This window comes from Lonchura striata, chromosome 9 (genome assembly GCF_050655825.1).
Source record: "Lonchura striata isolate lonStrDom1 chromosome 9, ASM5065582v1, whole genome shotgun sequence".
Classification (NCBI taxonomy): Eukaryota; Metazoa; Chordata; class Aves; order Passeriformes; family Estrildidae; genus Lonchura; species Lonchura striata.
In genome coordinates, this window is record NC_140711.1 from 26777131 (window position 1) to 26797912 (window position 20782).

At 41.8% G+C, this 20782-nt stretch overlaps 1 protein-coding gene and 1 long non-coding RNA gene across 2 annotated transcripts in view; one reads left to right on the forward strand and one right to left on the reverse strand.

Moving 5' to 3' along the window:
- NCEH1 (neutral cholesterol ester hydrolase 1) lies at nucleotides 1-18994 on the forward strand. Its single transcript, XM_021548200.3, has 5 exons — nucleotides 1-240; nucleotides 8621-8849; nucleotides 10725-10794; nucleotides 12696-12867; nucleotides 14256-18994. Exons 1-5 carry the CDS (start codon nucleotides 103-105, stop codon nucleotides 14871-14873), a joined length of 1227 nt encoding a protein of 408 aa, XP_021403875.1. The 5' UTR covers nucleotides 1-102; the 3' UTR covers nucleotides 14874-18994.
- The window catches only part of LOC146766692 (uncharacterized), a 22704-nt gene continuing 20914 nt past the window's right edge, over nucleotides 18993-20782 (reverse strand). Inside the window, exons 5-6 of the long non-coding RNA XR_014957252.1 lie at nucleotides 20206-20270; nucleotides 18993-19472 (exon numbers count right to left, since the gene is read on the reverse strand). This is a non-coding gene — a long non-coding RNA (uncharacterized LOC146766692). The remainder of the gene's footprint in view (nucleotides 19473-20205; nucleotides 20271-20782) is intronic.

Genomic DNA, 20782 nt, shown 5'->3' on the forward strand with positions numbered 1-20782 from the left:
GGGAGGAAGCGCCGGGACTTCCTCCGGGGGAGGCCGGCCCGGGGGCGGTGCGCGCCCCGCGGGGAGCGCGGCGAGGCGGCCGCACACGGCGCGGAGGAGGCGATGCGGGCCGCCTGGGTGCTGCTGCCGGCGCTGGCCGCCCTGTCCGCCTACTACGTGTACCTGCCGCTGCCCGGCGCCGTGTCCGACCCCTGGAAGCTGATGCTGCTGGATGCCACCTTCCGGGCGGTGCAGCAGACGGTAAGGCGGCCCCGGCCCCCCGGCTCGGGGGAGGCGGGCGGACAGCCCCGCAGCGGCACCGGGGGCGGTCGGAAGCGCGGTAACGGTGCCGGCCCGGGGCATCCGCGCAGCGGGAGCGGCCCCCGCACAGCCGGTCCGCGGAGCTGCCTTGTGGCTGGAGCCGAGCGGGGAGAGCCCGGCTCGGTGACATCGCGTGTGCGGCGGCCGGAGCTGCGGCCGGTCCCGCATGCAGGAGGAGAAGCGGGCTCGTGTCCCTCTGTAAGCGCTGGCTCCGCGGCGGCAGCGGCAGCGCCGCACGGGACAGCCCGGGTGCCGCCCCTGTCCGTCCGTCCGTCCGTCCGTCTGTCCGCTCGGAACCGCCGGCTGCCAGCGCTGCCCGGGACTCCGGGCACAGCCTCGCCTAAAGAGAGCTCTCTGAATGCTAGCTTTTTGTCACAAAGCAGTTCTCACTTAATGATTTCTCCCTTATTTTCTGCCAGTGTTTTTATGCTGACATGAAAGAGAACAGAGATGGTAAAATTTTTGATAATGGCTTTAGCTGGGAAGTTTGTTTTCTTCTCATAGTATCCAGTCTTTCACAAGGACTGGTCAGTCACGGATAGAAATGATGTAAGGCACAGTGTACGTGAAAATTGAAAGTTGTTTTACTCTTAATTTCAGTTTACTGAATTGTTTTGGAATGTGCAAAAGCTTGTACTTTGAGCAGATTATGATCCCTTCAAAAAGGGATTAAATGAGTTAGTGGACAAGAGGGCTCATAAATGGACTAGGTGGGAATTACCTGCTACGTTCCTAATGCAGTAATGGTGGGTAGTGGTTAGAGGACACTGGATCACACACAGTGTCCAAACTTGTATATTCTTCCTGAATAGCTTCTCTGGTTGTCACCTTTGGAGGCAGAGGCTGGGACTAAATGGATCACTTATCTGATCCCCTGGGACACCTTAGGTCCAATTGTATAGCTGTATCAAAGCATGCCTCTAGGATGAAATGATAAAATCTATTCACTGTACAGACAAAACCTAGTCACTTGTATGTCCTCCTGTATGATAAGAAAAGAATGCAATAGCTTAAATTCTGCAGTAAAATCTAAGGCCTGACATTCACTTGCTTCATGTTTTTAACTCGAGTGACTGAACTGTAGGTGCTCAGCTTGCCCTAATTCATTGGTAAGTAAGGACAGAAGGGCCATTGTGCCTGCACAGAATGCTGCCTGCAAAACACAATGTCATGGTTTGTCCACAAACACCTGAATCAAGGCCAGAACCCTGGCTCAAGGAGACCTAACTTTAGGAAAGGTATGACTGTGGCTATATATATGTGCATTGCTGCTGCCTCAGCTACAAAACCAGTTTATTTATGTGATGTGTTGGATTGTAGATGGATTCTGGTGCCTCTAGCTTGGAGGCTGAGGAATATCTCTTTTGAGATATTCTAGAGGTCATAATCCCAGGAGGAGCTGGCAGGACAAAGCCTGGTGGGTGCCAGCTGGAGCAGGCTGGTGGCAGGGCTGAGGTGCTGACATCTGCCCCACTCTCTGGGACAGGGAAGACTTTGTCAGGGGAGAGTGGCCATTTCTTAGTTGTTTACATCTCTGGCCTTAGAAATAAAAATTTCAATAGTGAGAAAAATTACTAAGCAAGTAACAGTTCCTGTAATATCACTTGCAAACCAAAGGGATGAGTAAGTTTTACCCAGAAGCATGAAGGAGGTGAGTAGTTAGAGGTGCCTCAGTCACACAACAGGTGAGCCTTGGGACATTGGTTTCTGGAGAGAAAGAGAAGGTGCTTTCCAAGTGTTCAGAAGTCTTTCTAACACTGAGGCAGCACAGTCAGGAATAAAGGACTGTCATTAGGAGGGAGCTCTTGTGAATCAAGGGTAGGACTGTAAAAGTTAATCTTGTATATTTACTTTGTTTGGCAGCTTTTGTATATATATATATATATATATATATATATATATATATATAATAAAGTGTATGTCCTTTTCTAGAGGTCAGCTTCCTCTTTCTTTGTCTATCAGCTATTTCAAGGCCAAATAGTTTAACGTTTCTCTCAGTGAGATTGTTGAACTTTCACCCACTTCTGAATGTGTTTCAGCTTGCTGTTTATTACTTTGCTTTATAGGTCTGATAACTGACAGAAATACCTTTCTAATTTTAAAATCTCTGAAATGTATTTTTTCCTCACAAACTTCACGTGAATGAAATAAATTAATTGTCTTTCACTTATTTTGAAATTGATTTGTCAAGACTCTGATGATTAAGTGTGACCATTTCTTGTTAGGGATAATGCGTTTGTTTGCTCAGTGCGTTAATAATCACTGTGAATAAAACACAGTAGGGCTGTCACTGGCTTCCAGTGTACTAATGATAAGGTTTTTACGTTTGCATGTAGAGTTTTGTCCCAGGCAGCTATAAATTTCTTTACAAGCTTGGGACTGAGTCAGTGTCCTGGCTCAGTGTGAGACTCCAACAAACGTTCAAGGATAATCAGGTGGTTTAAAACGTGTGTAATGTTTATAGGGCAGTTTCTTTAAGTAGGTTTCAAAACATACTACAGAAGAGAACTTCTGCAAGGGAACTGATACTGCTAAAGTATCAGTTTAAGTCTTAAACTGGGGGAAAACAGAGGTAGGAAGAGCTGGAGTACTTCTCTGAGGTCACAAAAGTTCCAGTGAAGGAGCTGAAAATTGAGATGACTTTTCAGAGCCTTGTTCCTATGCCTTCTCGAATGCCCTGTGGTGCTTTGGAAAGAAAACAAAGAAACTGAAACTTTAATGATACTAATGAATTGATGTGAAGATGCTTACCTAAGAAAGGGTAATTTGCCCATCACGTGTCTCAAACTGGGGCATGGTAACGTTTTTATGTAAAACTCATATAACACAATTTGAGGTTAGAAATTAAAAACTTGTGTGTGTGTATATATATATATGTACATCAGAACTCAGCTTCAATGAAATTTGGGAAGCCACATAAAGTTAATTACGGGATTGAGCCATAGATTTAACCATAGTAACTTTTTCAGTTGATGTCTATTTTGAAGTGTCTGAAGCAATACTTTGTAATTCTGCTGTAACAGCAGCATTGATAACAGGCATTTTTTACTTCTTCCTCTAACCACTCTCCCTTAGAGGAGGAAAGAGTGCAGCATATGTTGATTCAAGTCCTTTGAAATAAGTTATTTTTGAACACCTGTGTTGAGACACTTGCTATTCTGGTGCAGAGCAAGGAAGGAGGGATTTTTTTTTAATTGGGACAACTGTTAGCAAAGGTTTGGAAGGATAAATGGGTTGGCACAGAGGCCATCAGACGTATATGGAAGAAAGCAAGCAGAAAACTTCTCATCAGCTAAGTGTTTCCTTTGTGCTTCTCTACTCACTACTGGAATAAAATCACCTATGGGCTATCCACATTTAGGAGTAAAGAAAACAGTGTTAGTTCTTTCTAACATTTTAATTTCTCTCTACCACGTCTTTTCAGAGTGTGACTTCTGGACAGATGTAAGTCATAGTTGTAGGCAGTGAAGTTGTTGATGTGTTTGGATGCAACAACAGTCTTAGAATTCATGTACAGTAAAACAGGTTTTTAGTTATGGCAGGTGGGTCTCACAGCACTGGCACCTGAGCAGAAACTGAACCACACTGTAAGGCATACTTGCAGGAACAGGTAACTTAGGTTGCTATAATAGCAGATCATCATGGTTGAATAGGTATGTGCACAAAACCTTACACTACAGTGTAATCTAGATTTTGCTTCTAATTAATAAACTGAAAAAAGTCTTCCTGGTTTCTTTTTAGTTCTAAAGGAATTTCATAAAACTAAGAGCATTTGTTTTTGAAAACTTTCTTATCTAATGTTACTAAAAAGACATGTTCTTTATTGGGCAACAAGACACTTGCATTGAGAAATCTTTTTGTAAAATCACCCTTAAACAGGGTAAATTGCCCAAGATGCACACAAAACAGTATGTTGCACACACAGCTAAATGTGGAAATAATGCTGTTTGTTTTTCACTAATCTGTTACTGACTATAGACATTATGTTGGCATTTTGGCCTCTTAATGTTTATAGAACTGTCCTTTTCAAAGCAATGCCAGAACTGCCTGTAATGTCTGTGTCTTTTAAGGTAGGAAGTTGAGTTTTAGGCAGTTCAGCCTTGCAGTTCCAGCATCATTACTCAGTTGAGTCATGAGGGAGATTTGGCTGGGTCCCAAGTAGTGCTGGATGTAAAAAGAGCCTTAGCTGCTTGCCCAGTTCCTGGTCACCCCAAAGGCTGAAAGGTCCGTGCAGGACCTTGGCTCTGCCCGGCTGGGAGGGCGCTGGAGGCAGCAGCTGCTGCTTTGGGAGTGCTGGTGCGACCTGACCTGTCGCAATAATTCCGTGGTAAAGGGCAAAACCAGGGTTAGCCCAGGAAGTCGCCTGAGGACAGAGAGCCCCAATGTGCTGAGCAGCGTTAGAGGTTACTGGACATCTGCAGCAAAAACTTTTGGGTTACTTTTTTTGCAATAGAGAACACATGACGAGTATGGAATTCACGTCCTTGAGGGATGTGAGTTTCCTAATAAAGTTATCAGCTGAGGGACCAATAGAAGATTCCATATAATTTAGGGACAGATATTGGTGGTTAAAGGTGAAGTAATGGTGCCTCACTGGTGCAGTACTTTGTTCATTCTGCCCTGACTCCTTTCTTCATATACTGAAAAATTTCTCCTACATCAATTCAATCTTTCAGTACCTGGCACCCCGTATCAAATAGTTTATCAGAAGGAAAGTGTCAGTCTTGAACAGCTTAGTCCCTTGGGAGTGTCTGCATAGTCCTTTCCTTAAAATCTCAGTCATGGGAATGTCCTGGCAAAAGAAAAGGAGATTTTGTTGTAGTGCAAAACTTGCAGCTGTGACCCAGAGTGAGCAATGTGCTATGCCTGTAGCTGGCACAGCAGTTCTGGGCCAGTTGCCCACAGGCTTTTCATTTTTATCTCCTCTTTCTTTCCTGTAGTCTCTTTACTTCCCCCTTTTCCTTATGTTTTCTTCCTTTCTGCAAACTTTTAGTATTACAGCACCTCCTCTCCTCTCCTCTCCTCTCCTCTCCTCTCCTCTCCTCTCCTCTCCTCTCCTCTCCTCTCCTCTCCTCTCCTCTCCTCTCCTCTCCTCTCCTCTCCTCTCCTCTCCTCTCCTCTCCTCTCCTCTCCTCTCCTCTCCTCTCCTCTCCTCTCCTCTCCTCTCCTCTCCTCTCCTCTCCTCTCCTCTCCTCTCCTCTCCTCTCCTCTCCTCTCCTCTCCTCTCCTCTCTCTCCATCCGCATATAATCCCCAAATATACTGAAGTGTTAAATTTGATAACCTGCAGCAGCCCTGCAGATTGTAATAACTGTGGTAAAAACCACAGCTACCAGCACAGATCAAACCTATTCTTGCTCACATGAGCTGAGCAATTCCAGTTTTACCCTGGATTCAAGCTGCTGCCCAAAGAGCTGGTCCCATCCTTTCTCCTGCTCCTCTTTCCTGCCGTGGAGTATCAGTAAGGTGGTGACATGACTGAAGTTTAGTGTTTCTCTGGCTCTGCTGGGTTTGTATTTAACTGCTGCAGCAGGATCATGCTCTGAGGCTTCCAGGGGCACCACAAGAAAGGTGCCAGGGAAGAACGGGCATCAGCATGGGCAGGGCTGCTTGGAGCAGCAAGGCACTCCTAGAGGAGAGTTGGCCAACCACATCTGCTGCCAGGAGTATTAGGACAGACTGCTAAGATATGATAGAGGGGTTTTTTTTAATATTTAGAGAGAGGAAAGGACAAAATTTATTTGTGAGAACTTTGGACAAGACTGGCTCTTTGCCAGCAAAAAATGCAATCCTGATGCCTTGTGAATAACAAGCCAATAGGCTGATTAGGCAGATTGACTGACAAAGAATCTATCTGATAAATACTTGGCAGAAAACTGCCCATGCCTGATAAATAATTAGGACTGTTGCCTTTGTGTGCTGATGTAGAAAACATCTCTCCCAGGTTTATGGATTCTTGGAAAGAGTGATCTATTCTAGGGGAAATGAGCATGAAAGTCCATGGTAGGCTGCAGATGGCCAGGGTGCTCTGTGGTCTGAAGAAAGGGGCAAAACAGTTCTTGGTAAATACCACTAACTAGCCTTGACAACAAAACATTCCTGATTCCAGGGAACATGTGGTAATCTTGTCTTCAGAGAATGCAAACTAAAGTGGGAGAAAACAAAAACAAGACATCTATTGCAGCACAGTCAGGCTAAATAAAATCTACAAAAACATTCTTTTCTTGAGCAGTATTTCTGAGAGTGCTTCCCAGGGGATAGGTACCTCCTCTGGGAACGTCCATAGGGCACAGAGAGGATCAGACCTTCATGTGGGTACATCAGTGGCAGCCAAAAAAGTTGTGTGCCAGATTATTAACAGATGCATTGCTCTTCAGATTTCAAACTAGTCCTGGGGTTTCCTGTGGGAATTTTAAGTAATGGTGGGAGAAAAACATGGTCTGAAACTCAGAGATACAAATAGCCTTGTGAATTCAGCATTTCTTCCTGCCAGGTGGATATTTTGTGTTTCTTCTCCCAGAGAAAAGACTTGCAGTATGAAGAAATTATATCCCATCCAAAAAGCAGCAAACATTTTAAAATTTGAATTCCTACTAAGCCATCTCAGCAGGGTGATGTTACCAAAAGTTAAAGCAAGAAAATAATTTTTTTAAATACTTGTTTTGGAAATGGATTCCTCTCCCAGGTCACATAACAACCCATTGTATTTGGTGTAAATTTTGGGGTTTTTTTTAAATATCAAACTTGTCTTTTCTTCTACAGCAGTCTGCAGTGGGAGCTGTGCAGGGCCTTTCCTGTACAGAACCTGAATGAAAGGAAATACTTCCATATTTTTAACATTCAAACTAATTAGGACTGAAAAAAAAATTACATGTAAGAGATTGTGGCTGTAAGATCTTCTTTGGAAGAGAGGAAGCTGAGTGCTTCAAAGCTTGCTTTTATTCTGGAGGGGGGTTTGTACAGATTAAATTGGGAATTATCTGTTCTTCATCAGGTGAATGTGGTTAGACCAGTACCTGGGTGACCCTGCTCACTCTGTGTGAGCATCTTGAATTCTTTGTAGCAGGTTGCACTGCACTAGTGGGACTAGCAGAATTCACACTGTAAATGTGGGTGTGTGTAGAAAAGCCCTATACAACAGGACACCTCTTGTTCCAAGTATTTGGTCCCTGAACATAAAATAAAAGATCTCAGCTGACAGCTTTCCTAGTGGTAGTGTTCCTACAGGTATATATTAAATATTTGCCTTAATTTTGCCTCCCAGCTCCATTGCCTTGCCTGAGAAAGTTGTACAAAGCCTTGCTGGTTACCCAGTTTCAGAGCTACAGGGGAAAGACCACTACTTTTCCTTTTAAAAGGTCAGTCTGGACACTGTCGGCCCTGTGGTCCTTTGGCTGCCCTTTTGCCACCCCTGGTGCACCATGCATGGGAACAGGTATGCAGTACAAATAGTGAGCAGGTCATGTGTGGGGAGCAGGTCATGACTATTTCCAAGTGGAGCAGTGCCTTGAATTCCAGTCGTGGTTACTGAGAGAAACAGGTTTCTAATTGAGTTAGGGCAAAATTTTAAAATTAACATGAAAGTAAAAGTCCTGGATAGCTAAAGGGGATAAAATCTGTCTCCTTCTACCATAAGGAGGCAAAAGGATCAGCTCATTCTTCACTTTCATAGTGTTTTAATCACATAAAAAAGTAACACACTGGAGTCTCTGGGGTTGGAAAAAAGTGTCAACCTACTGTTGTTCTTGACTAGTGTTTCAGATCCTTCCCCATTCAGCAGATAAACACGGGACAAACCAAAAAATACCATTATATTCCTTCAAGACTATTCCTGTTTCCAAATTTCTTTGCAGTCCTTGGGAACTTTTCTTAATTTGGAAGTAGAAAGACTTAGGCTTTGCAGTGGAACAAGAGAAATAATCTGCATTTTTAAACTTTTCCACCAAAAAACATCGCCTGTGTAGTATTGCCCTCTGCTGGCACCAGTCTGAGGAGCTTCATAAGTCCCCTAGTGGAACATGAGGGTTTGTCCCCTTCCAAGGCATCTTTTAAAGGATCCAAGTGCTCGTCCATGGTTCTGATCCACGAAGTGCTCACGGTTTAATTTTATTTTTCCACAGAAAATCTTCTATGGGCAGCGTTTTGTTTTAATAGAGCTTTAAAAACATTAGAGGTTCGTAATAAAATTTCATTTTCCAGTGAATATTGTAAGAATCAAATAGGACCTGCCCTTTGAAGGCAGCTGTATTGCACATCAGTGTGGTAGCACATGATATGCTCTGAAGTAACAGAAATTTCTTTTCTTCTTTTCCTCCCACTAGTGTCACCTGATTCACTCTCTGAGACTCAGCCACCACTTGACAGTTCTGAATTATTTGATTTGCACCTTTGACAAGCTGAAGTCTGTCTCCTCTGAAGACATTAAAATCACGGATGCTGTTTTTGATGGCGTGGAAGTGAGAGTGTTTGAACCTCCTTCCAAGGGAGATGAAAACCTCAAGCGCAGCGTTGTTTACATCCACGGAGGGGGCTGGGCCTTGGCAAGTGCAAGTAGGTGTCTGCCAGTAATTAAAAAGAATTCAAGTCTGCTTTTCTCCTAGCAGGAAAAGCCAAAAGCTCTTTTTCCTGCCAGGAATGGCAATTTTGCTAAGATGTACCTGAATTCAGTAGTGACTGTCTCCACTCTGGTGGGTCAAGTCTGAGGAGAGAGGGAGAAAAATATCAAGACCACACAGCAGAAGTGCATATCTTGTGATATATGTGAGCTGTAATAGGACCAAAAGGTTCATTTTGTTACATCTTGAAAGGAAAAAATAGCTTATTGATTAAATTTCTGTGATGCCAATGGGCTGCTTGGGCCAGTCCCTCACTTTCTGAGGTAATGTGCAAAAGTCAGTTCTTGGTGATCAGGTTCCAGTGGCTACATATGAGAAAATTATGTGGGTTTCCCCATTTTCAGAAAATAATTAGCAGAAGACTGAGCTGATCTACACTGCATGCAACAGCCTTGCTAATGTTTGGTTCTTAAATAACACCTACCTGGGAATACACACTGCTGAGCACAGGCAGGAGGAGTGTGAGGGAAACAGGTAGAGGTTGGTTCCTCTTCGGGTTGTTCCTTAAGGACTACAGCCACCACTAGCATAATTACCTGGAAATTTAATGCTGTTTACTCCATTAACTTGGAAAACACAAACATGATCAGGGGAAGTGAGGTACAGCTATAGGCAGTGATAAGATAACCACTGATTCCTTCCACATTGTACAAGAGGAAAACAGCCTAGGGAGAGAAAGGGCTTGTGGCTCCTGTGGATGCTCTGAGATCCAGATCTGAGAAGTCTTCTCCCTTTTCCTTCCCCATTGTTCCCATGACTTCCTGAAGTCTATACAGCCCTGATTCTACAGCTTCCTCTACAGAAAAAGAGCATCAATGGATTTTTACAAAATGATACAAAACACAGCCTGTACTGATTGCATTTGGACTCTGGATGTACAAGTCATTCAGACCATGATTTGAGTGAGATTTAGATTGCTAAATAACTTTCAAATGTGGCCTTCACATGCCTTTGGAAATTCCAGTCTCCTTGTCCTGCAGCAGTTAAATATTTTACTCCTCTTCCTACAGAGGAACTGTGCTTTGAGATGGATTTTCTCAGACCTGCTTAAAGGATATTTGTTAACCTCCTGCCTGCATCATTGTTCTTTAATAGTTTGCATATGACTCTTGTGCAAAAGTTTATATTAAATTGCTGCACTTTGTCAGAATGATTATAGCTTGTCTTTGTCAGATGTATCCCTTAGTCCAAGGTGCAGAAGTTAATGACACATTGATACAACTAAATATTAATTTCTAAGACTGGATACTTTAGAAAACGTTTCGTGTCCTAGTATATTTTATAGTACTGGGAACCAACAATTAAGTAACTGGAAAGGAACAAAATTAAAGATAATCAGTCCTCTGATAAATAGGATAGCTGTGATTAATCCTCCCTTAAATGAGTAGCTCAGCTGACATTAATAGGGCAACTCATTTGAGTTAAAGCAATGCATGCTGTAATAAAATAAACCACAGGCAGTGACTCATACAGCAGTAACCCTCTCTGGGTGTAAAATCCCCCAAACCACTGGGTGCCTTAGATTTTGGCCAGCTGAGGAAAAAATTGTGATAGGTGGGTGAAATAACTTGTCTGAAGTCACCAAGAATTAGATGAGGAAAAGCATTAGACTACAGGATTCTGAAATTCTGATAAATTACGTTCCTGCTGCTGTAGTATGGATTTGGCACTTGAGCAGTTGTGGGCTGATGTCATTTATCACTTACTTTGCTTATATCTGTGAGATTGCTGTATGTTTTCTGAGAAGGCTTAATGACAGCTTTGTGACTATTGACTCACATGTCACTAACACCATGTCTTTCCCTACCAGGAACAAGCCTTTACAACAATCTCTGCAGAATCATGGCTGAATCTCTGAACGCTGTTGTTGTCTCTGTTGAGTGAGTAATCTAAAACTGATCAAGTAGTTTTAAGGTATTATAAATATGTAACATAGTTCTTTTAGCTTCTTCTTTGCTAGTGGCTTCTCTATAAGGCTGTAATTTGGACAGTAATTTTCTGTACCAGCCTGATACCTTTATCCTTTTAAAATTAAAACAAATTGGAGTGGTATCAGAAATTCATTTGGTTTTCTAATTATTTTAGAATACACTGTGAGGTCTGGCAGTTTCCTGCTGCTCTTGCGATCTCCCACTGTTCCAGTCCTCTCTTTTAAGTCTTGTGCTTCCCTGAAGAGCAGAAGACTGCCAGACAACAGAGAAGCAGGGCTGCTTTTTTAACATGCTGGACAATTCCAAGACAAACAAACCTCTTGATTAGCTAAATACATTACCTAGATGACTCCAACGTGATTGGTACTGTTCCCATCTTTATTGTCAACTTCAATATTTTCTTTTTTAAACCCAAACACTTGATAAAATTACTCAAGTTTCCCACCTGCAGTTCATTACATGCTCAAGCTTTGGGATCTAATTGCAACTTAATTATATGGAGTTGATGTTACTCATTTAATGCTTATTATAGTGTACTTTAAAGGGTTGGGGGTGTTGGTTTATTTTTTTTACTGTTTTGGTATTTATTATTAGAAACAAGGAAAACTACAAAAGCAGCTGTTGGTTATTCCAGGCAAGCAGCAATCACAATATTGAAAAGTTCCTTATTATTCATTTTCTGATTTATGCTGATATCATTCTATTGCACTGAGTTACTATTACCTCTTCTTAATCATTACATCCTTCAATCAAGGGGTGTGTATTCAATTAGGCAAGTCTAATTGGATTCTTCATTGGTCTAATTGCACATCTCACTTTCACAATCTATGCACAGTTTACTGTTACACTGTTTTGCAAGGAGCTCCCAAAGGACACTCTCAGATTCCTGTATATACAAGATAAAGATTGCTTTCTGACAGCAGGTCACAATTGGAGTTTGAAAGTTGTAATCTTAAGTTTAAAATTTATTCTGCATATGAAACTTCTTTAGCTTAGAGATGTTTTGAGTCAGAGAACTAAATTTTGGTTGGCTAGGCTTTACTGAGAAAGTGTAAAATCTGTGGTTTGAAAAACTGAAAACTTTGTTTTGTACCATGAGGCCCAGTAACAACTCTTGGATGTGAAATTATTTGGTAAATACAAACAGATTTCTCCTGCACTGTTATTAGGAAGCTGAGAAAGCCTCATGTGTGGGATTCAGCTGCTGGCTCTTCCTGGTAGACTGTTTGCTCTCTGTGCTGTCCAATGGGTGTATTTCTGCTCCTCTCCTTGACAGAGGAAAGGAATTATTGTATTCTGTTGCACTGGAGAAAATCAGCATTACTTAATTTCTTGGCTATTGTTCATTTCATGGCCCAGATGGATAGCAAGGTTTATTCTCTCCTGACATCAGTAAAAATTTGGGAAGCAGAAGCACTTAGGTGTTTGGCTCAGCCAAACAGGAGCATGTTGGGCGTGTATGATTTACTCACCCTCGTACTTGTTAAGGTGGGAATTTGGATCAAAACCAGGCAGGGTGTAATGCCTCTCTTGCCAAGGGTGTGAATGAAATGATTAAAATCCTCCACTGGGAAATTCTAGCAAAGTGCTGCACCATTTTATGCTATCTTGGTATTATTAATGTCTAGTAGGCTCGTTTTAATTTTTCCAAATTAAAACATTAATTATAAGAATAAGTCTTACATACTTATTACACATCTCCTATTTCTTCTGTACTATTTATCCTAATGAACTACTTACTTCCAGTAAGAGTTATCTGGTATCACCTGTAAATCCTAAAGGAGAGCTACAATAACACCAGTACAATAAAGCAGAGGTAACAATTGTTTCTCATCCCTTTCCTTTTGCAGTTACAGGCTGGTGCCCGAGGTGTGGTTCCCCGAGCAGTACCACGATGCGCTTCGTGCAACAAAGCATTTCCTGCAGCCTGATGTCTTAGCTGAGTATTCAGTGGACCCCAGTCGAATTGCAATCTCTGGGGACAGCGCAGGAGGGAATTTGGCAGCTGCTGTGTGCCAGCAGGTAACATCCACTGAATGTTCTGTATTGCACTACAGCAGTCCAGCCCAGAGAGGCTGGCAGGATCTTTGTGCTGCACCATCACAAGGTGATGTGCCACGCCTGAAAACAGAATGGTAGAAAGTCACAATCTGCTCATTTTTCTTCAGTAAAGTGACTCATTCACTATATGAATCTCATAAATTGTGATGTGTTCTTACAGTCACAAGTTGTTATGGACCAGAGTTGAAGAGCAAATAGCTAAATTACTTTTTTTTTACCTATTTTGCTGGTGAACTCCTCCTTTTCCAAGTAGGCATAATTCCTTAATATGGTTGCCTATTTTTAGATAATCGTCTCAGGAAATATGCTTTTATTTCTTTAAAATACAAATGAAGGACAAAATATACAGTAAATGGTGCTTAATTCTTCTGTTAAATTGTCCTCCTCTAGCATTTTGCAATTTTAAGGACATTTCTTTTGTGTATCTGCAGTTTAAATGTAATCTGAGTTTGATCTAGTAAAGAGTTTAAAGGAGACCGGAGGCAAGTAATATTTTTCACAGTTGAATGAAATATTATTATTACTAACTTATTCCTATTTCCATAACCATTAGTGATAAGAAAGCAGATACCATGTCCAGACAACTAATTATCATGACAACCTTGCAATATTGAATTAGAGTGGAAAAATTAATAAGAGACAATTACAAAAAAAGCTTCAATTTTGAGGACTGATAAACATGATAGTACCACATTTTCAAAAGAGCATTCCTAATTTAATTTCCTGATGCATAATTCTTTTTAAACCAGATGAGACACGATAGGGCACTGCATATCTTGTGTAGCAGATGAAACAAAGAGTTTGCTGACTCTTCCAATAAAAGCAATCGAGAGCACCAAATTTGTAATTGAGAGACTCAGATCAAATGCAGGTCAAGGCAGACACAGGAAGGTGCACAGGTGAACCTTTGCTAGAAGAAATTGTGGATGCCAGCAATCTGCATTGGCTGAAAAAAACCAATTAGATCAATCCATGGAAGAAAAATCCATGGAAAGCTCTTAAAAGCAAGAGTAGCTCCTTTGATTCAGGAAATCCTGCTGTTGCCACCTGTTCAGCTGGGCACTGTGTTGGAGAAATGCCACTTTACACGTATTTTTTCTTCTTACTCCCATCAATAAACTGATGTCACTGATTTCTGTTGGGAGCAGGATGCTGGATCTGCCTGAATGGCCATCTTATGAGAGGAGAAAAAGATCGGGCTGTAAATAGACAAAATAGCCACATTACATGTAGAAGAGCAGAATTCACTCTAAAACTGTTCAATGAATGTTTGCTTTTCTAAAGTACCACATTGATATGCGTATTTATCTTCTTCATAATCTTAACGCTGTCCTGTGTTTTTCCCACAGCTTAGCAAAGATGAGGATTTGCCTGTCAGACCGAAACTGCAGGCCTTGATTTATCCAGTCCTCCAAGCCTTTGACTTCAACACACCTTCCTACCAGCAGAACATGAACATGCCCGTGCTCCCTCGCTACGTCATGATCAGCTACTGGATCGACTACATCAACGGCAACTACGACTTGGCTCGCGAGCTGCTCGTCAACAACCACACCGCGCTCAACGTGGGCCCGGCTCTCTCCTTCCGCACGCGCCTCAACTGGACATCCCTGCTGCCTCCCTCCTTCAAGAAGAACTACAAGCCCGTGGTGCAGGCCACGGGTTCAGCGGCCATCGTGGAGCGGCTGCCGGCGCTGCTGGACGTGCGGGCGGCGCCGCTGCTGGCGGACGACGCCACGCTGGCGCGGCAGCCGCGCACCTACGTGCTGATCTGCGAGAACGACGTGCTGCGCGACGACGGCGCCATGTACGCCGCGCGCCTGGAGCGCGCCGGCGTGCCCGTCACCCTCGACCGCTTCCACGACTGCTTCCACGGCTGCATGATCTTCACCATGTGGCCCACGGATTTCTCGGCTGGCGTGCAGACCAGGAACAGCTACATCAAGTGGCTGGATGAGAACCTGTGACGGGAAGGGTGGGGGGGTGGCTGCAGTGTCTGTTCTGGCGGAAGAGCAAATGATCAAAAAGTGCACTTTTCTGAATTCTGACTTCACTGTTCTGCTGCAGACCGCTACCTGCAGCGTTTTCTAGCTCCATTGGCGTTGCCCAGTAGAGAATTTTGAGAAGTATTTTTTCAAACCAATCTTTTTTCCACTTTCTCCAGGATGTCTTTTGCCAAACATATACACGTGTTGAGCAGGGAGATCAGGATTCTTGCAGGATTCTTACCTGGCTGCAGCTTTCAAGCTTTGACTCTTAATTAGGTAGAAAGGCCCTGGCTTTGAAGTGATGGTAGATAAATCCCAACATCAACATCTACTTCTGAATATGCAAAAAACGTGAGCTTGTTTTCAGCAGTGTTGAGCATCTGATGTCACAGTGAGAAGCCCGGGCAGCAGGGCCATGAATTTGAATGACAAGCATGGGTTTAGGTGTTGGCTTTTAGCCTTAGACAAACAGCTCATTTAAATTTTTAAAAATAATTTTTGAAAAAGCTCTTCTAGACAGTTAAAACATTGCTAGATGAGTCTCTTAGCCAAGCCTGTTATTCGGCTTTGGAATTTGGTCTTTACCACCTTTTAATAAATATATTTTAAAAAGGTAAAGGACTAAATATATTTTCAATTAGAAGTATGATAGCATACACACAAATAGGTAAGATAAAATATTACGTGTAGCAGCAGAATCCAGGTTTCCTGTGTGAGTGACCTTCAAAGCTGACTACTTATTTGGCTAAAGGATGTGACTTCACCTGTGTTTAAAGCCTCAGTTGTATGACCTCCTTACAGAAAATACTGATTTTACTACAAATAGTCTGCTGTGTGGTTTGCACTAATATTTGTAATTAATAGTAGAAGTTCTTGTTCATTGACTTTTCTTTTGTGTTTGTAGTTTTTATTGTATTTCCTGCTTCGTGAAAGGAGGAAAGCAAGCGAATACAAGTGGGCTCCAGTCTATACAGAAGATTTAATGCTGAGCTTTGCAGCTGAGCTTTGTCTGTCTTGTAGACTGCTCTAGGTAAGGTGATCTCACTACTGGGCAGCAAATCTCTGTAGTTTGAGCCAGTCTGTAGAGTTCAGACAGGCAGGACAGGGGAGAGAAACCACTTTGTGATTGTCTATTGCCCAGGCTGCTCACAGCTTGCAGAAATGAAGGTGGTGTCAAAAGCCCATAGGCAAAGAGGAGAGAGTGGGAGATTAAATTCATCCGCAGCTTTACCACAGATTTCCTGTGGGTCCCCAGGAGAGCAAGGTCATCTCCTTACACCCCACTTCTGCAAGGGAGGCAGTAATTTCCTACCTCACAGTGGAGCTGTGAAGCTGAATTTTCAGGCATGGGTGAAGCACACAGATGTGAATGGGACTGCAGGCACTCAGCAGCTCCCATGGCTTTTGACTTTCCATCCTTTTCCAAGAGCTGGCTCAGAGCAGCCTGTCCTACTTCAGGGATGCTGCTGGGCTTGGGTCCTGCTGAGCAGTTTGCTCCCCTCTGTTCTGGTTCCTGTCAGGAACCCTAAGGTGAGGCTTCTTAACCTTTGGAGATCATGGCAAAGGCAATTTCATTAAGTCATTCCTTATAGCAGGAGTCTGAAAAGTTCTTCAAAAACCCCCCATCAGGTTCTGGTGGATCAAACTGCCTTCTGACATTTAAAATACATACAGAGCCTTTCACTGGGATTTAAATTAAATAGGAGAATGGCTTTGCTGAATCACTGCTTCCTGGAAACACCAGGTTGTTAACATGGTTGTGTGTATTAAGAAAAACCATTAATGAGACAAGGCCTGGATGTCAGCTCAGTCATGCAGGCCAAAATTCATTCCCAGCATTGTTCACATGGAGATCACAAGGCAAAGCTTTTTCAACAGTGGCCCAGATTCTCCTTCCATTTAGCATTTCCAAAGACTTGGTGGAATTAGAGCAACCAAGTGACAATCTGAATCAGAATAAATTTTGATCAAGAAACCAAATTAACACTGCAGAGGAATTCAAACTTTTTATCTGGATTTAAACCCTTTCCTCCTTTTCCCCATAAACACAACTTCATAGATTGTATGCTTTAAACAGACAGCAACCAAAGTAGTATCTATTCAAAAGACATGTTCCTAACCTGCCCCAGAGTCCTTTCCCTTTATATGGAGACAGCTACATTTGCCTGACCTTAAACTATGAGTAAAATAGTAAAAAAAACAATCACTATACTGAGTTATAACAACAGGCTTCTTCTTGTGTTTCCCGCTTAAAGAGTAAACCCATGTCAGAAAAAATACAATTTATATCTACTTACTGTCATTAGTATAATACATAGATATACTATGATTATATATCATAGTCTAACTGTGGTACTGGAAGAAAATGGTTAATATTCCTAAAAATCTTAAAATAATTAGTTTTCCTGAGAGCTTTCTGCAAAGCTTTAGCATTTGTTTATAGCTAAGTTATAAATACCTGTTATGAATTTAAAATATAATTGCTGCTGGTTTTTTTTTTTAAGTGAAATGAAAGGGAGAGCTGGAATATATACATATATATATATATATATATACATATATTCATAGAGTCAGTTGTAAATTTCCTTCATGCACTGAAGCACACTGAAATCTTGGCACAAGAAATAAGTTTATAACTGGAGTGAATGTGTTTACGAAGCTGTCAGCAGCCTGGTGCAATGGCTGAGACCTCAGCACCACGTGGATGTGATGCACACTATTAACTACTTCTGTCAAAGCATCTGGACTACTTTGATCTTGCAGCCATGTGGTTTAATACCTGAGAGCTGCAGAGATACCTGAGGGATCCTACAAGATGGGGAAATAAGAGGTCTGAGTTCCAGCTCTGAAAAGACAAGGCACTGATCAAATTCAATGCAAACCTTGAACTGAGTGTGAGTCCCAACCCAGCTTTCCTCCTCCTGTGCTTTGGTCTCCTTTGCACGCAGTGCCCATGCCCCAAATTGAAAGTTTAGGATTGTTTCCAGCTGTGTTGCTGCAAGCTCCTAGGAACTGACTCAGGGTTACAAAAAGCAGATGCCTGGTAGCAAGGGATTAAGATTAACCCATGTTACAACACCTGGATTTGTTCCTGTGTTTTTGTGTTTCCTTGGGTGCATCTTGCACCTTCATCCCTTGGTTATTTCACAAGGCAGTTTAGGGCACGATGTAGGATCAGAGCAAGTGTTTGTAGCAATATTTCACCTGTGCATGGTAGAGTCTTATCAGAGAAGACTTGTAATAAATTTGTTTTCTTATCATGATCTTGGCTTTTATAGGTAGCTTTTCTTCCCCTTCTACAATTAGACTCTGTCCCTAGATAGAGATAAAGATATTGCAAAAATATCTTGTTCCTGAAGGCTATAGAAGCATTCAGATGACAGCTTTAAAAAAAAAAAAAAGGCAAAATCAACTTGCGTAACAGAATCTATAGTCATTCTTATCCTGCTTTCATAGACCTGAGAATTATATTAGTGAGTACCTCAGTATTTTGGCTAATATTTTCAGGAATAGATGGAGATTTTGTCTCTCTAGCTGAGGACCTCTTAAAGGATGGGTGTTCAACATTTCTGGAAGCCCAGACCTCTTTCAAGAGGTTTCATGATGCATAAAAATCACGAATAAGTTGAATTTCCTAATCTTCATCTAAGTAATTTCAGAACTGCATTCCCAGTCAAAGCAGAAATGCCATTGTGAGTTTAAACACAAAGTAAATACAAATACTTCATCTTTAAAACATTATTTTGAAGCATTTGGGCCTTTGTATTTTTTGATCTCTTACCAAACTGTAGAAGAAACTTTTGAAAATAAAAATATTGGAAGCTTGAGGTAAACTTGTTAAACCTTTTAAGGTGCTATGATCTGTAACAATTATATTGTTAAAAAAAAAAATCTAAAACCAGCTGGTTTAATGTTCTCGTATTTATGATGTTCAAAAGCCCAACATAAAATATACTTGATGTGAATGCATTCAATACCTTATGCATGAGTGGTTTTTGCTTTTTGTCCCAGAGCAGGGGAAAGATTTGTAAGATCTCATTACCAAGTGTAATTTGAGATGTGCTATCAAAATGAAGAACAAATAAATAAAGTGAAATATACCTGTGACTTATTTTATTTTTCCGAGGACAACTGGTTTTGTATTTCTGAGCATTTCCAGTCTGATTTTTGATTGTTTTCAAGGCAGGAGACTTCTGTGTGTCTGTGGGCTGTGAGGGTCACCTCCTTGTACTTCATTTCTGCCAAAGGATTAATGGTGACCACTTCTGGTGCTGAAGAGTGGACAAACCTGGCAGAACTCCCATTCTCCATTCTGATGTATAAACACATTTTTATGTGTCTGTAGGTTGTGTGTATGTTTGAAATTTGGTTTAGTCAGCAAAAGTCCAAGTTTCTTTTTTGTTCCTGTCTGCCTTCCTTTCACATTCTTTTTTTCTGACTTGCAACCCATTTTCTGTCCACATTCTCTCATTTATGGATCATAGCAGCATTGCTTTTGAAATATCCTAATGTGGGGGAGTTTCCCATTTTGTCCAGCAGGCTCCTGTGCCTTTCACAGAATACGAAGCTTTTTTCCTGCTGAAAAAAGAAAAAAAATGGTGGGGGAAAAATGCTTCTGAAGGACTTACAACCCTATTTTGTAAGCAAGCAAGAGTCACTCCTTGCATGAAATTGAATGCATGAAAGTGAATGCATTAAAAACAGTCTGGGCCACATAAAACATTTTTTCCCAGCAATATTTTCTCAGATATCATAAAACATCTGACTGTGCAGGGCTTGGCAAGGCAGGGCAGTGCTTCCCTCAGCTGAGTGAGGCTGTGACCACATCCCCTGCTGGGGCTGCCTGGGGCTGTGCCTGACCCAGGTGTGCCTGACACAGCTGGATCCCAAAATGCTTCTGCATCCCACCTGCCTGGGTTCTGCTCCTTGCCTCACACTTAGAAAACTCTTTGGAGCTGGGCCATATTTTATTTTGTTCCTCCTCAGGGGAGACACATGTTTTCTCCTCACTCTTCCAGTTTTTCTGGAGCTAAGCCAATGGCATTTAACTTCTTTTATAAATGTCATCTGAATAGCTGGCAGCACATCATTAATGTGAGACTAAATTCATGCCTAATGTAAATCTGTTATTTTTTCCAAATTATTTTCTACAGCATTTTAAAGTGTTTATCAACTATTCAGCAGGAACACAGGCAAAATAAAACCAAGACAAGAAACCCTGCAATGGCTCCTTAAAAGCTGCTTTTACAGACACATTATTTTAAATAACTTTTTCTGATTTTGTAAAATGTAGAGAACACTGAATACTTACATTACAACAACTATTCATTTCTGAAGCAGAATCTCAAACCCCAACACTTCCCATCATAAGACAGTCTAGGGGTATAAGAAAGGCAAAATTTGTTAAAGGAGAGAATAAATTTTATATTAAGAGACGTAAAACAGCAATAATAATTGGTGGTTTAGAAAAGTCCCTGTCCCACAAACACCATGCCAGTGTCAGGACAAGTGCAGGACACTCAGTGCCATTGAGAGATGGGATTTGGGTTATGGTAAAGGAATAAAAGGAATTATTCCTGTCAACCTAGTAATTTCACAAAAATCTAATTCCACTCTGAGGTTTTTAATTAAAAGTCAATCATTTGCAGTACAGCCGGCAGAGGGAGTGTTTAAAGCAAAGTCTGGTTCAGCAATTTGTGAAACCACTCTCAAACAGGAATTGTTATTGTGGGAACTGCACCAGAACAAATTTGGGGCAACCCAGCTGTGACTTGTGAATTCATGCACGGACAAAAGGCAGGAGAGTCATGCCAAGGGGAATTACTCAGAGTTCTTGCAGGAAAAAAAAAAAATCAAAACAAAACCAAAAACAAAACCAGAAAACCCCA